The sequence below is a fragment of the Muscardinus avellanarius genome, assembly GCF_963383645.1.
Source record: "Muscardinus avellanarius genome assembly, chromosome: 10".
NCBI lineage: Eukaryota > Metazoa > Chordata > Mammalia > Rodentia > Gliridae > Muscardinus > Muscardinus avellanarius.
Genome location: NC_137796.1, coordinates 73,445,328 through 73,461,145, shown reverse-complemented (window position 1 = coordinate 73,461,145; position 15,818 = coordinate 73,445,328). Strand labels below are relative to the sequence as shown.

Genomic DNA, 15,818 nt, shown 5'->3' with positions numbered 1-15,818 from the left:
TAGAGCGTAGAAGCAGCAATGCCCCATGCTAAGTGAAGGTTTGAATTATGGCCATGTCCACTGAGTACCCTAAAGCCTTCTGGGCCTCTGGGCTCCATATACTAAAACCCAAGTGAGGGAAAGACCACTGAGCGCCAAAGGAGAGGATGTAGACAAAAACCATACAAGTATCAGTCACGAACATTAAATAAGGAGTGGTTAAAAACAAAACAAAACAAAAAAGCAGAGAATTGGATTTGAACAAAAAGCAAATGGAAGCCAGGTTCCCACCCACACAAGGAGAGCAACACTCTTCACAGAGCTCGAGCATACCCCAGTAACTTCACCATCCAGATGACTAGACACAGGGGCAGGAGCCCACTCACTGTGCTCTCATCATTAATAGGACTCTGTGCTCTCACTTGCCAGGCTATTACCAAACATACCAAAATCTGCTGAGGTTCTGCTGACTTTGGGGGTTGTAGATTTCACTCAGAGGACAGTGGTCTGGACTCCAAAGATTGGATATTAGAGCTGCTTCTGCCATTTGCTGGGCAGGCAATTCCATGCCACCTAAATTAAGCTGGTGAACATGCAGCTTCTTTATGCATAAGTGGCTGAAGACAAAACATACCCTACCTAGGACCCACATTTTTTATACCTAGCCCTACTGTACAGGAAGCATTAGATGTCCTACTGTTTTATACCCAGCCCTACTGTACCAGAAGCACTGGATGCCCCATTTTTTTTATACCCAGCCCTAATGTGCAGGAAGTAATGAACATGGCAGTCAAGCTTAGCTTGTTCATTCACAGAGTTCAGTGGAGTGCAATCAAGGTCATGTTTTAAAAGGCCACCACACTGCCCAAATATGTACCCAATCCTTTCTCATCACGAACCATCACAGTGGGGGAGATCTACCACTCAATAGCCAAGTTATTGCTCTGCTATCTCTGGCCTCCTCTCATCTTGCTTGCACTCTACTGACAGATTCATCTTCCAGTATAGCATTATGATCATGTCACTCACAGCTTTTGAGTCTTGAATGGCTTCCCACAGAATAAAAGCCAAATGCTAACGCCTCAAAGACTTTCTCCATCAGGCCAAGATCTGCTTCCTTTCCTTGGCCCTGTGCAGAGCTCAAATGCACTGGTAATAAAACAAAGCAGTCACAGCTAATAGTAATAAGGGATTATTAATGGTGGTGTTAGTCATTTTAAGTGTTTCTAAGTTTATTGTTATTTTATTAAATAGACTAATTAAAGCAAACATTAACGGTCCAGGTTCTTAGCTATTTTCCTCTTCAGATGAATAATCAAGAGCTACTTGCAGATGGACAGGTCCTTCCTAGTCGTCCTGCATTTTAATATTTCTGCTAGTCACTGTGCAGGCGGAACTGACTGCACTTAATTTATAAAGGAGGATTTATGGACTTGGGGATGACAACAGACAGCCAATCAATAGGGATGATAATAACAGCATGTAATATCAAGGAACATTAGGTCTCAGGCATGATTTGGGGAGAGAAGTGGGCAGTTAGAAACCTTATCATTTGAAAAAGGTCAAGGCCTGGCAGCAATAAAAATGCCTAAGCAAATAAAATCACACCTGTGAACTAGGAGAGGGCATAAATCGCTGGATGAGAACGGATTTTAGATTTTGTGGAAAAATGACTTCCCTGGGCAAGGATTTGGGCTGCTGTAGGACAAATGCATCATGCAAAGTTCTATTTATTAGTGCTCAGAACAATAACAATGAAATGCAGATGTGCAGAATGGGTCCCAGCCGCCAGTTCTTCTTGAAACCAGAATCCTCCAGAAAACAGTGGAGGAGTCAGGCTCTGTAGAAAGGCTTCAAAGGACAGTGCTGAGTCTAAGTGCATATATTTAAGACCCACTGGCTTCATCAGATTCTCTCTGGCTATTCCTCCTCCCTCAGGGGTGGGGGAGTATTATTGATTGAGCAAAGTGTTTGTTGTGGAACAGAAAAAGGCCAAAAAAAAAAAAATCCACCAAGTAGCAAATTCTATTACCAATAATCATATCCCATCGTGAAAAAGAGAATGGTAAATAATCATTCTCTTTGAAAGACAGTCACAGCATCACACAGAGCTCCCCAGCTGGCTCCACTGAAAACGTACACTCACTGCATTGAGTAAAGTTCCCTTCTGCAGGCCCTTTCAAGAACAGGTGCACTAGGAAAGGGTGTGTGTAGATATGTCCTGCTCTTAGTGACATCGGGAGTGGCCAGGACATTATTGGCTTCCTTTCTACAGCGCTGCTTCAGTTCAAAAATAGGTAGAGATATTGAAATGGCATACATGATGGATTTTCTTCTAAATACTCTCTAGATCATAGATTCTCAAACTTACTGGCTTACCACTGCTTTTTAGAAAAGAAAAATTACTCAGCACCAATTGTACCCGAAGCTACTACTGCCCCTATAGATCTTCCCAGTCTCATCTCCCTGGGGGCCTGACTTTGGGAATCTATGCTAGGAGGAATGCATGCTCTGTTTTTATTCTAACACACTGCAATCGAACTTCACAAACCCTGCTCCTCACCAAGATTTCACAACTTCATGGTTCTGGGAAGCAAGCTCACCTCCTTGCAAGGTGTACTCGGTCACAGCCCTGCTGAAGACACCCAGGCCAGCCCCATTGTAGGCGGCCACCTGGATTTCATACTGTGTCCAGATGATGAGGTCAGTCACCAGGCAGTAGTTCACCTCTGGGCTGGTGATGTTTCTTTGCTGGTGTTCACCAGGCAGGCCGGCCAGGCGGTACCTGCATAGAAAGGAAGCCCATGACAGCAGAGAAGGAACTCAATAGGGGCTGGTTGTTCTCTGTGGTCAAAGAAAAATGGAAGCAAAATGCCAAGGGCCAAGCTTAGAGGTCAGCCCCAGTTATCACTGTCTCCCAATTCACTGAATTTAAAAGATATATTCTGATCTCAAATGATTATAAGGTCTGAGCAAAATGGAACTGGCATTTTGACTATATTGTGGTTATGGAAAAATGATAGCTTTTTAAGTGTAACTTGTCTAGGGTTTATAGTGACTTACTACCCCAAATCCTAGAAGGTATTTCCCTTTCAGATTTGGGAAATACTTTCCTCTTGGGACTGAAATGTGGGGAGCAATCCAGTATGTGGCTTCTTGGCCTCCATGGGCTGAGCTCCCAGTTCTGTTCCATGGATACCCCAGAGCTGCAGTAAACAGCTCTGAAAAGGTGTTAATGCTTCTAAGATGCTGGTCCCTTGCTAAGTGTGACAGATTGCTTCTTAGGGACGTGGTGAGTGCTTGGGTGGCACGCTCTTTAGTTCACTACAGGCAGAAATTCACAGTGGAGTTTATTAAAAAGGTGACTCACAACTCTGCCCTTAGAAAACGCATAAATTAGGAAATTATGTTTTGTACTATGAAAGGACTTTTAGAACATTATTTTGATTAGCGAATGTTTTTCCACAATTCAGTTTATAGAAGTTAATGTACTGAACTGACTCAGTTAATTTGCTGAGCTTTTCTGGATCAGTCCCCCTGGGTAAAATGAGACATGTACTGTAGAAGTGATTTCCTAGTCATCGGCGGCTTCCCAAAGCATCTCATTTCTAGCCCAGAAGTGGCTCCGGCCTCAGAGAAACACGGCTTTGTATGATAAATGGGAAGGGGAGAGAGATGATTGGCAAGGGATCCCCAACCCTTGGGGTAGCAATAAATCCCTCCACTTTTCACAGCATGCAGGAATCTCTGAGTTCTTCTCTGGGGCTGCACTGTCCCACAGGGCCAGGCACCTTCGCATTGAAGGAAGCATCTGAGATAGATGTACATGAACCAGGGCATGTGGACCTCTGGAAAGGGCAAGCTGCCATCTTTGGAAGAGAGCAGAGACCCAAGGACTTGGGGACTGCCATGTAAAACAACTCTCCAAAGAAAATAATAGCTGAACATGCAACCAGGAGGTAGCAGTACAAAGGTCCTCAGGGAGATGAGGGTTTCTGAGATCCTTCCTTTGTCCTCTCTTTGCATTTGGTGAGGCCTGTTTGGCAGAAAACTCCAGTGATGAAAAGCAGTTAGCACCCAAGTGTGCGGCGGTCCAAGTCTTCCCCTGCCTCTTTCCTCCAAGGACAAGCAGCCCTGGCTCCCCCCGTAGGAGGCACTGGGAAGACGGTGCTGCTCTGGGGTCCTATCCCAGCAGCTTTGGACATGGACTGAAGTGGCATCCTGGACTGAGCCGTATGCACAGCCAAGGGCAGGTGCAGATCGCTCAGCTCTTCTGTGTAATGCTGGTGCTCGAGGCAGCGGGCCGTGGGGAAAGGCCTGGCACAGAGTAGCCCACATGATGGATATTTCCATTTAAAGTCCCTGCCTACAAAAGATGATCTTTAAATATAAATGGCACTGAGACAATTAGCCATTTGGAAAAGGGTAAAAATTGGCTCCTGATCCATATGGTATGTGAGTAGTACTGAAAGCCACATACAGTCAGTGTGACATAGTGAGTAGGAACCCAAGGAAGGGCTCACTGTGGTGCACCCACCACTGCACAACTCACACTCCAGGGGAGAGCAAAGGCTTCAGCATAAGGTCGAGCCTAGCCCTTCCTGTACCCCCAGGGCTGGCTGGCTGGCTTATTTACTTTCTTACTCGCTTACTTATTTGTACTGGGGATTGAAAACAGGAGCATTCTACCTCTGAACTACGTCCCCAGACCCATTTTATTTCTTGCAGACCTAGGTTGAGTGATGGGCTGGGTGACCTCAGGCATAATCTTAACTTCTCTGAGCATTATTATCTCCAAGAAGGGAGTAATAATGATGGTATTTCACCTGGTCGTTGCAAGAACTAATCAAAACAATGGATGTGAAGGAGATGTAAAAGTGTAAAGCACCCCAATTTTGTTTCAGACATTACTCTTTTAAGAGGTACATGAGGGCCAGGTATGGTGGCACCTGCCTGTAATGCAAACACTTGAGAGACTGAGACAGGAGGAGCACAAGTTCAAGGCCAGCCTCACAACAAAGGGAAGGCCTATTTCAAAAGAAAAATAAAAAATAGATAGGCTAGGGCCATAGCACAGAGGTAGAATATCCCTGGGTTTAATTCCCAGGACCATAAACAATCAAACAAACAAACAATAAATAAATAATATGTGAGAGACAAGACACAACTCAGAGTGATAAGAAGTGGTTAAAAAAAAAGGAAGTGTGTGTGGACCGCCCCTGTCCTCTGAAGCCACTCCACAGGGCTGGGAAGGATGAACTGTATTTTTGAAGGAGTCACTGCTTCACAATCAGTTGTGCTGCCTGCTGGACAGGCCTGGTCCATATGACCGGCTCTCGCGTGCTTCTGTGATGCTCCCAGGATGTCTAAGAAGGTCGCAATTAATAAGAGCGTGCGGGGCATTGTCCTCTCTCTGGTTGGCTATGTTGCCCAGGAGACTGGCTCGGCCAGAACGAGATGATTTTTTATACAGAAATAAACAGGGAACGTTTTTAAAGGACATAACCCTCTGCTCCTCTCAGAGAAACACCCTGGCCATTATTATAAATATTTTATTACCGTGCACGCATCCTAACTACTGCTTATGGCCAGAGCCACGGAGGTGATTTATTTCCATTGGCCCTTCCATGCATTGTGCCTTGGATCTGACACAGCGACTGTGCCCTGGAGGATACACGCTCACAGACACCGCGCTGATTTGCAGACCCAAGGATTATTCGGAAATGTTTTCAAGCAAATTCATTTTGGCACATGTCTTTAATTTTGGGAAACTTTGATATTTACAGGCCTGGGGTAGCAACCCTCATTTTAAGGCTTTCTTGATTTAAGCCCCAACAAATACAGATGCCCTCTTCACCAGCGCTCAACTCACTGACACCATCACAGAAAATCCTTTTAACAGTGGTAATCCCACGAAATAGAGAAACGCGCAGTCCTCTGCACGGCCTCATAACATCAGAGAGCTGTTATTATTAAACTCTGTGCCCCTGGCCTGGTTCTGCAGGATGACTCTAGAAGACCTTACTTGACAACTACAGCCTGAGGAAACTTTTCCTCCACGGCTGGAAAAGGCAGAGGCTGCGGGACGACAAGCAGGGGTGGGCAGGGAGGGCAAGCCAATTATTTTCATTAGTGGATGGGTATGAACAAGGGCAAGGGCCAAAGCTGGAGCAGGAGCAGATGGCTTGAGAGGGACGGAAACCTCACGTGAAGCAGCAGGGAGGCCTGCGGATGAGGGTCCAGCCACTGGGAATTGTCCAGAGGCACCGACGGGAACAGAGTCCACCGGGCCTGCCTGCCAAGATGACTCTGAATCTCCCAGACTTTCTTTACATGAGAAAGGACATCTGAGGCACAGAGACAAAAGGTGCTGTGAGGTCAAGCCTAGCCTTTTCTGTACCCCCAGGGCTTTATTTATTTATTTACTTGCTTACTTATTTACTTACTTAATTTGTATTGGGGTTTGAAAACAGGAGCATTCTACCTCTGAGCTATGTCCCCAGAGCTATTTTATTTATTTTTTATTGTGAAACAGGTTCTTGCTGTGTCTTGCTATGTTGCCAAGGCTGTCTTCAAACCTGCAATCTTCCTGCCTCAGCCTCCCAAGTGGTAGGATTACTGGCATATACCACCATGCCTGGCTAAGCCCATTTAAATGTTCAGGCAGATGAGGAGGATCCAAGGAAGAAACACTTGGGAGTAGCGGTGTATTGGTTTTGACAGGCAGATATACATTTGGGGATACATGCTATTAACTGAGGAGTGGATGGTTTTGTACATGCATATCGGGAATGGGTGATCCTATATATAAAGAAGTAATGGGGTTAAAGAAGCAACACTTGCACAATCTCTTGCATTTATTTAAGAAGTCAAACGTGTCTGCTTCCATACTTTTTTAACCAAGCATTTACTGATCATAAGCTCTGAGTAAGCCCAGGGTAGGCACCTGGAAGAAGGGAATAATGGGTACCCATAGTTCTTGCTCCGATAAAGCCAGAAAAATTAAATATATCCACAGCAGTGAAGCTACTGGAGGATATTTCATAATTATCTTTTAACACTGCATTACTTTTTCTCTTCTTACTTGTGTCAACAAACCCCTGCAATTGGTTTCAGTGCAATTTTTAAATTAGCAGGAGTTTTGGCAGGGGATATTTCTTCTCTCTAACACAGCCAACTTCTCACATGGTTCTCTCAACAGTTTTAAAAGCTGAGGCATTCTTTCCAAAGACAGAGATGGCACACTGGGACCTCTTTAGCTACATCTGGCCAGCAGATGTGTGCATCTGGTTTGCCCTTTGTTTAAACTACGTGGGTTTCATTTCCAACACCTAGACACTGTGGGGTTGAATGTAAAAGGGTAGATATTTGATTTCCTCAAAATCCTAGAAGATCTGGCAAAACCTAGCAACACACTACGGTGATACTGATTGGTACAAAACTGAATCGCAGTAATCAGTATTAATTTTAAGTGATTATGACTTAACAATGTATGCATCTGGTGGAAACTTGATAGGAATGAAAGGATTTACAATGAATAACACACTTTGCTCTCTTACCCATAATGCCTTCTTCCATTCTCCTGCCAAAATGCGACCACTGATACCAGCCTGTGTGCTGACTGTATGGGTGGACCTGAGCGGGAGGTCTCTGTGAGTGCACCCGTGTTAGCTGGTGCGCTCCAGTTGGCTGTCGTGTCCCCCGCTCCCTAGAGTCTGACAACTGACCTGGGTCCCTGCATTTCTGATGGACTCCTATAGACTGACAGACACACAGTCCGTAGAGTAGAAACCTGACTCTAGCAATTGCCCACAAATGCTGCATCACAGTCTACTTGCCTGAGGATGTAGCCACGTAGCACCCCGTTGTGCTCTGTTTCTGGGGGTGGCTGCCACTGCACCATGATGGATTGGTTGGTTCGCCCACTGGCCACGATGTTTTTAGGGGGAGCACTGGGTGGTTCTTCAGGTAACATTAACCTAAGAAGAGAGGATGGGTAGGGGAAGGTCCATTAGTGCCAGAAACAAAGGACCTTTACGGACTTCTCTACCATGCTCAACTTAAAGTGTCACTATTTGTAAAAATTGGTGCGGCTAATGTGCATGTATGGAACTGTTACTGATTGAACTGAAACTCATTAATTTGTACAATTACTACAGGCTGATATTTGTTTATTGGTACTGGGGATTGAACCCAGGTGCATTTTACTTCTGAGCTACATCTCTAGCTTTTTTTATTTTGATACATGGTTGCACTAACTTGCTGAGGTCTTGCTAAGTTGCCAAGGCTGGTCTTGAACCTGTGATCTACTTGTCTCCATCTCCCAAGTACTGGGATTGTAGGCCCGCATCACCATGCCTGGCTTGAGTTGATATTTATAATAAAAATAAATAAATTTCATAAAAATTTTTGCTTGGCAGAAACTAATTGAGCGAAGCCAAAAGACAAATGGCAAGTCGGGAGCAAACTGTTTGCAGCTCATTTCACAGATGAGGTTTAGTGTCCTTAATATTTTAAGAGCTCCCATAGGTCAACAAGAAAAAGACCAATTATCCAGAAGAAAATTGGGCCAAGAATGTAAAGAGTGAACAGACAAAAAGTAGAAACAGCTCCTCTTAATAACAATAGTCAACTTCACTGTTATTAAGATAAACACAAATTCGGACTAAAATGAGATGCCGTTTTTGTTATCAAGTTAGTAAAATGTGAGCACAATAGTGCATGCTATGTCAAAGAAGGAGGAATAGGCACTATCACACTACCTAGTGCTACCGCCGCAGGTGTCACTTGGTGCCACACGGAGCTGGGCAATTTGACCATCAAGACTAGCTAGTCATTAAAATACTGTGTGCCATACCCAGAACACTGGCGACAACCTGACTGTCCATCAGTGGGGGATTAAACGATGGTACAACCATACAACTGAAGACCGTATAGCTACTAAAAGCGAATGAAGGCACTTCTTATGAATTGATATTAGAAGATTTCCAAGGTGGATTATAAAGCAAAAAAAAAAAAAAAGACACAGAATCATATGCATAATAAGCTATAATTTGTAAAAATGGAGAGATGGTAGCAGTTGGATGGAGGAAAAAACCCGGAAAACATGGAATGCTTGCAAGCTCTTAAGTTCCTGTATGCAGAAGGCTGTGCTGCGTGGTCAGAAGCTATTGATGTGGGCACTGATAGTCAGAACACCACGCGGGAAGTCCAAGACACTTGCCTCCTCAGCCAGGCCAGCACGTGACCGTGCGAGCCCTCTTTGTGAGTCTTCTCCAACTCTAGTCTTTGCTAATAACCCTGAGGACGAATCAATCGATCGCCTCCCCCTAATGTAAGGCATCTGTATGACTCTTGGCCACACGCTCCTGGCCGCAGTCACAGGGCGGGGTGCCACTTACCTGCTGGTTTCAGCGCTGTACTGCCCCCTGCCCACTTGGTTAACCGCACACACCCTGAACTGATAGGTGCGTGCTGGAGTCAGGCCGCTCACCGTGACCCCTGTCTTCTCGGGGCCAACGTTTGACAGATGCACTTTCCATGGGGAGTCTAGAAGAATGAGCAAAACACATTCAGACCAGGAGCATGTGTCCGAATGACAAGTGAATGCAAACACAATCCCATAAATGAGCGCATCTGCTTTCTAAGATGGTGCCAGGGGAGGTAGAGGTTATCCCCATTTGAAAGACAGAGAAACCAAGTCTCAGTCACAGCTAGCAGCTGGTGGGCCTGGCGTGACACTCGGATCTCGCCCCAGATCCAGTGGCCTTCCCGCTACCCCTGTGCTGCAATTAGTAATTAAAGGGGTTAATTTTTGGTTATTGTTCAACCTGCATATGGCATTTTAAAAGGAACTGAAATATTCCCAACTTCTGGGTTCAACATGTAATGGGGTAAAGTTCTCTGCTGGCTCACGTGGTTAGACAGATTGCAGATTTGTCTCCCAGAAAAAGATGCGGCACTTGTCACTGAATGATAAATAAAAACTATATTCATTAACATTTTAATAAAAGAGGAAATGAGCATGATAAAGACAGATGGGCTGCGTGTTCCACAACCCATCTGCAGCGCGGCAGCCATTACCACCACGCCCCTGAGTGGCTCTGGCTGGAGAGAGACGTGTGAACTCACAGCTAGTTTGGAGCATCTTCCCGCCGCTTTCAGGCAGGTGCGGAAGAACGACGCTCAGCCAAATGGGCTCAGGCCTGCAAGGCGGGCGTCACAAGATTCTTCCGAGATCCTGAACCTTTGCGTGAGTTTTTCAGCATTTAAACACGTTTCTCAGCCCGATATTTTTGTAGAGTGGTGCCTGGAATGAGCACAACCTGGCAATGACTCTATCATCCACCATCAAGCCCTATTCATTGCTGCCCTATTGCCCGGATGGCGCTTTCAAGTTATTAGACAAGGAAGATATGGGGTAGGAGACTTGTGGAAATTAAACTATCCTCTAAAGTGGTACTAAGATCCCTTTAGTCCACTGTGAAGATTGTCAAAAGGACACATGATGTCTACTGTGGGGCTGAGCTTTGCTCAACTTGTAGACGGCACCTGCTGCATGTAAACCCCACCCATAAAATCACAGCCGCTTCTCCAGAAACATAAAGACTGCCCAAGCGATTCACAACATGTGCCTGCAGCTCATTGGAAGAATACCCGGCACTCTGCGTCCTCACAGGTCACCAAGAGGCAGCCACAGATGGCTCCAAAATGAAAAAGAATCTCCCAAAAGCAACTTCTGTCGACTCTCCCACGGAGATGTCTATCACTAATTCAGAATTTGTTAGCTGGGATTCCTTAACATAAAGTTAAGCTGCTCCGAGGCGGGCTGCCAGTTGGACTACAAAGATTCAATCTTTCTAATTATTTCAAATAAAGCTGCTTCCAAAAATGGGTTTCTGGGAATGCAGTATCCACCACCAGCTGGGCAATCCTGTGTTCCTGGCTCTTGAGTTTTGGTAACACGGGTAATTGGCAGTTGACGAGGATCCCCTCTTTTTTTATTTCCTTCAAAAACACAAGGTGTGCATCCCTGATGAGCTACGGGAAAGCCCACCCTGCCTCTCTTTTCACTCTGGGAGTTTGAAAGCTCGGGACCCAGAGAGTCTATGAGCATGAAGCAGCTCACGGTGACCTGGTTTTCTAGGTAGGCTCCAGTACAGGCAAGAGCTACCTGCCAACATGGAAGGCAATAGAGCCTTCCCTACGTAGCTGGACTTGGTTGGGAGGGAGCAGGGCCTTCCCTTGCCAAGGCAAACTTCCATGGAAATAGTTTACATTCTGTCGACAACTGGCACACGGCAGGAAAAACAGGGAGATGGCAGTTGACTGTGAGCTCTTCTACTTCGAGTTGATTTTGTTTGAATGTCTATAAAAACAAGGGAAAAAGGCAAAACTGCAATGATATACGACCTCACACCCATTACAATGGCTATTATCAAGCAAACAAATAGAAAGTAACAGGTGGTGAGATTTTGTGCACTGCTGGTGGGAACGTAAAATGGTACAGCTGCTATGAAAGCGAAATAGAGAGGTTCCCTGAAAATTACAGACAGAATTACCATTTTATTTAGCAATCCCACTTGAGTGTATACCTCAAATAACTAGAAGGATTTCAAAGAGGTATTTGTACACCCATGTTCATAGTAGTATCACTCATAATAGATAAAAAGTGGAAGCCACCTAAGTGTTCATTGATAGGTGAATGGGTAAAATAAATCATGGAATATTACTCAGCTTTAAAAAAGAAGGAAATTCTGACACATACTACAACACAGACAGACTATAAGGATATTATGTTAAATCAAATAAATCAGTCATTAAAAGAGAAATACTACCATGTGACTCCATTTACATGAGATCCCTACAGTAATCAAAATCATAAAGGCAGGAAATGGAAGGGCTCAGAGGAGAGGAAGAGGGAGTAATGGGTACTGAGTTTCACTTTTGCAATATAAAAAGAGTTGTGGAGATGCTGTGGGTAATAATGTGAATGCACTTAACCCCACTGAACTATCCACTTAAAACAGCTTTGCAGGTAAACTTTGTTATGTGTGTTTTACCACGACTAAAATCTAAAACAGATGCGAAAATGGAGAAAGTAATATCGAACTCCCAAGACCACCTCACTATGAAGTGAGCCTGGACACTGGAAGCCCCTCTGAGGGGCCTGACCTTGTGGCCACCTGTGCACTCAGCGTGCAATCCCCACACTCACACCTACCTCCTCCTCCCTGCTCTGAGCCAGTGGGGATGAGGGCCAGGCAGGGCTCTTCCTTCCATGTGGAGAGGGTACCAGGGATTGCCTGTGCTCTTCCTTCACAATGCCCGCTCTTCCCCAGGTGGGCAGCTCTGCACAGCCTCTGTTTCTGAGCTGTGCATGTCTCTGGTCTCTTTGATCCCAAGAAAGAACCTTCTCAGAGGCCACCAGCCCCAAGCTAATGTGGCTTCCCTCTGTCCACCTCCATAAACATTCTCTCTCTTTACCTCCTCCTTGGCTGGTCTTATTGGAGAGTGCCATATGTTTCCTGCAGGACCCCGACTGATACAGCAATCAATAAAACCCTTCCTCTATCCCTCTCTTCCTTCAGATCTCATTGTGTTCAAGAGAAGGGCTCACCTGCTCAGCTGGATGTGGAATGAGCGATGGTCACTTCAGGAAGGGACACAGTCAAGGACAGTTGTGGTAATCAATTGACTGAAACTATTCATAAGAACTAGGAAGGGGTGGGGAGGGCCTCAGGATGCTGCCTGCTCTGCTTTGAATAAAGTGTGTCCGCGGCAAAGCTCCTGTTGAGTCTGGGTCCCCACTGTGGCCTTGCGCCAGGGATGCTCTGTGAGGAGAGGGGCCTTCAGGAAGGCTTAGTGCTTTTCTTACGGGAGTGAGCTCTCCCTCTTGCAGGACTGAGTGGGTACCTGAGAGCAGGTCTTTACACAGCAAACCCAGTGCCTCCCTCTTGCAGGACTGAGTGGGTACCTGAGAGCAGGTCTTTACACAGCAAACCCAGTGCCTCCCCTGTCTCTTTACGTGCACCCACTACCCCTACAAATTCTCTGCCACTTTGTGCCATGGCCAGGGAGCTCTCAGTGTAGGTAAGAACTATGCTGTTAAAACTTTCCAGACACCAGAATCATGAGCAAAATAAACCTCTTTTCTTTGTACATTACCTAGCCTCATGTATTCTTCCATAGAAACACATAACCACGCGGACACTGCCTTTTCCTGCCCTCGGTGCTGTTCCTTCCAGCCTCAGCCCCACACAACCCTTGGCCATTTCTTCACTCAGAGCATAAACAGCTCTTGAAAGTCTATAACCTGAGTCGCAGGGTCTGCTGCCCAGTTTGATTTGACAACAGGGCCTATTAATCTCTTCTGTGTCTTGGGCTCCGCTCAGTTCTCTGGTTGCATCTATAGAATTCTTTATTTATTCTTTTTTCTTCCAACTAGAAGATAAAAGATCTGGCAGGGAGAGAGATTAAACTGAAAACTAATACAAATGAACCCGATCCATCTCATGGGCGTTCTGATTTGTACCAAAAAAAAAAAAAAAAGTGGTTTGGGAAGGATTTGCCTGTTCACAAGCTTTGGAATTGCAAGCTTGCTGAGAATAGTTAAAATTTAAACAGCAAGTCTGTTCCTGACAATCAATAGGCAGAATCCTTTTAAAAGATTCTTCTTCTAGCCAGTCCTCGCAAAAGAGTGTGACATGAGCTTGTCTTAGGGGCTGGGATGAGGAAAAGTCTTTTGATGACAGGAACCACCCCATGAAAGTTTCAGTGTCCTTTCCTCCCCTCCAGGGACTCCTCTGTGCCTTTGATTCCGAGGACTGAGGGGTTTTAGACTTCCCCAGCCGGGCTGCTAAACAAACCTCTGCCACAGAGGGCATTCCTCATCTCCTGCTTAGCTGTGAGGCTCAGAACCCACGAGGACTTAATCACTCTCTACTCTCTCTGCTGGCTAAGACGCCGGTGCTTTTCAATCTCCAGAAATGTACTAGAAGCTTTTTTCAATAAAAAAAAGAGCATTACCATTTTTGCAATTAATGGTACCCAAGGAAGGAAAATGTTTTGTGAAGAAAATTTTCTTCTAATTCCAAACGGATCCTCATCATTATTAATCCTGGTGTTTGCAGAGAAGTGTGCAGTGTAGAAGTGCTTGCTGACCCATGGTCCTCCTCTTTTAGGGAGGAGGAATTTTTGTTTTGTTTTGTTTCGATTTTTTGGTGGTACTGGGGAAACTCAGAGGCATTCTACCTCCGAACTACACCCCCAGCCCTGTTTTTTATGCTTTACTTTGAAACAGGGTCTGAGTTGCAAATGGCCTCGCTAAGTAGCTGAGGCTGTCCGCGAACTCGGATCCTCCTGTCTCAGGCTCCCAAATGTTGGGATTACAAGCGTGCGCCACCACACCCAGCTTGGGGAGGAGGTTTTATTGTACTTCCTCTATAGTCAAAGAAATCTAGGCTCATGGAAATTTGAATTACTTCTGAGCTTGTGAGTGGATCAATCTTAATATCATCAAAAATGAAACAGGTGGACCTTAAATGCCTGTGGCAAGCCCCACAACACCTAGGAGTGCACACATACTAACACACTACATAAGAAAACACAGCCTACACAGGATGTGCAGTCAAGTCCAGGCTCCAGGCAATAAAGAGGTTGCAGGAACTGCTATGGTGGCACACACTTGTAATCCTAGTACTTGGGAGGCGGAGACAGGAGGATTGCAGGTTCAAGGCCAGCCTCAGCAGCTTAGCAAGAACATGTTTCCAAATAACACGGGCTGGGGGTAGCTGGGCGTGGTGGCACACGCTTGTAATCCCAGCATTTGGGAGGCTGAAACAGGAGGATCACGGTTAGCGGACAGCCTCAGCTACTTAGTGATGCCCTCCACAACTCAATGAGACCTGTTTCAAAAACAAAGAATAAAATATAGGGCTGGGGGTGTCGCTCGTAGGTAGAATGCCCCTGGGTCCTATCCCCAGTACCGCAACAAAACAAAACAAAAGGCTGGGGGTATAGCTCAAAGGTAGAATGCCCCTGGGTTCAGTCCCCAGTATCAGAAACAACAAGAACATAGCCCAAAAAAAAACAAAAACACAGCAGCAGGAACTAACTCACCAACACCCAACATCATGTCCCAAATCCAGCATGTTGAACACCAGGACACTCTTGGGACAAGTGCCATGGCCCTGCCCGGGCAAGAGAAATGGAATGGTGGAAGAGGCTGGTGGGACTTTTGTTGACTCAGAGACATTAAGAGATGAAATAATGACACAATAGATGGGCTTTATTTGGAACCTGATTCAGGTGAATCAAATGTAAAAGAAGCTTATTTACACAAGGGAAATAGGGACTGAGTATTAGAAGACTTGAGGAATTACACTGTGCTACATTAGTTGTGCTGTCCTTTAAAAATTTTTTTTGAGCTTCTTCCTGAATCACTTAGGGATGGAAGTGACATACTTTTCTGGGATTTCCTTTAAAAGACTCTATCTGGACATGATGGAGCATGCCTGCAATTCTAGTACTTGGGAGGCTGAGACAGGAGGACTGACTACAGGATTGAGGTCAGCCTCAGCAATTTAAGGAGATCCTGGACAACTTTGCAAGACCCTGTTTCAAAAAAAAAATAAGGGTTAGGGGTGTAGCTTGAAGGTGGAATATTCCTGGGTTCAATCCCCAGTGCCAAAAAATATAAAATAAAAAAGTAATAGGTCATGTCAATAAATCATATCCTAGATAAAATGCTATGAGACTGGTGCTCCCGCGTCTGGTCTTCCTCCCAAACCCATTCGAGCCATGAAAGAAACATCAAGCAAACCCCAAGCAAGCAATGT

The 15,818-nt window shown here is 45.4% G+C and overlaps 1 protein-coding gene across 1 annotated transcript in view; it reads right to left on the bottom strand.

The window, feature by feature from the left end:
• Nucleotides 1–15,818, bottom strand: part of SDK1 (sidekick cell adhesion molecule 1) — a gene marked incomplete at both ends in the record, with an annotated part of 886,211 nt that overhangs the window by 199,271 nt on the left and 671,122 nt on the right. Inside the window, 3 exons of the mRNA XM_080702238.1 lie at nt 2,583–2,764; nt 7,818–7,958; nt 9,381–9,528. Coding sequence (XP_080558364.1) covers nt 2,583–2,764; nt 7,818–7,958; nt 9,381–9,528 — 471 coding nt within the window. The remainder of the gene's footprint in view (nt 1–2,582; nt 2,765–7,817; nt 7,959–9,380; nt 9,529–15,818) is intronic.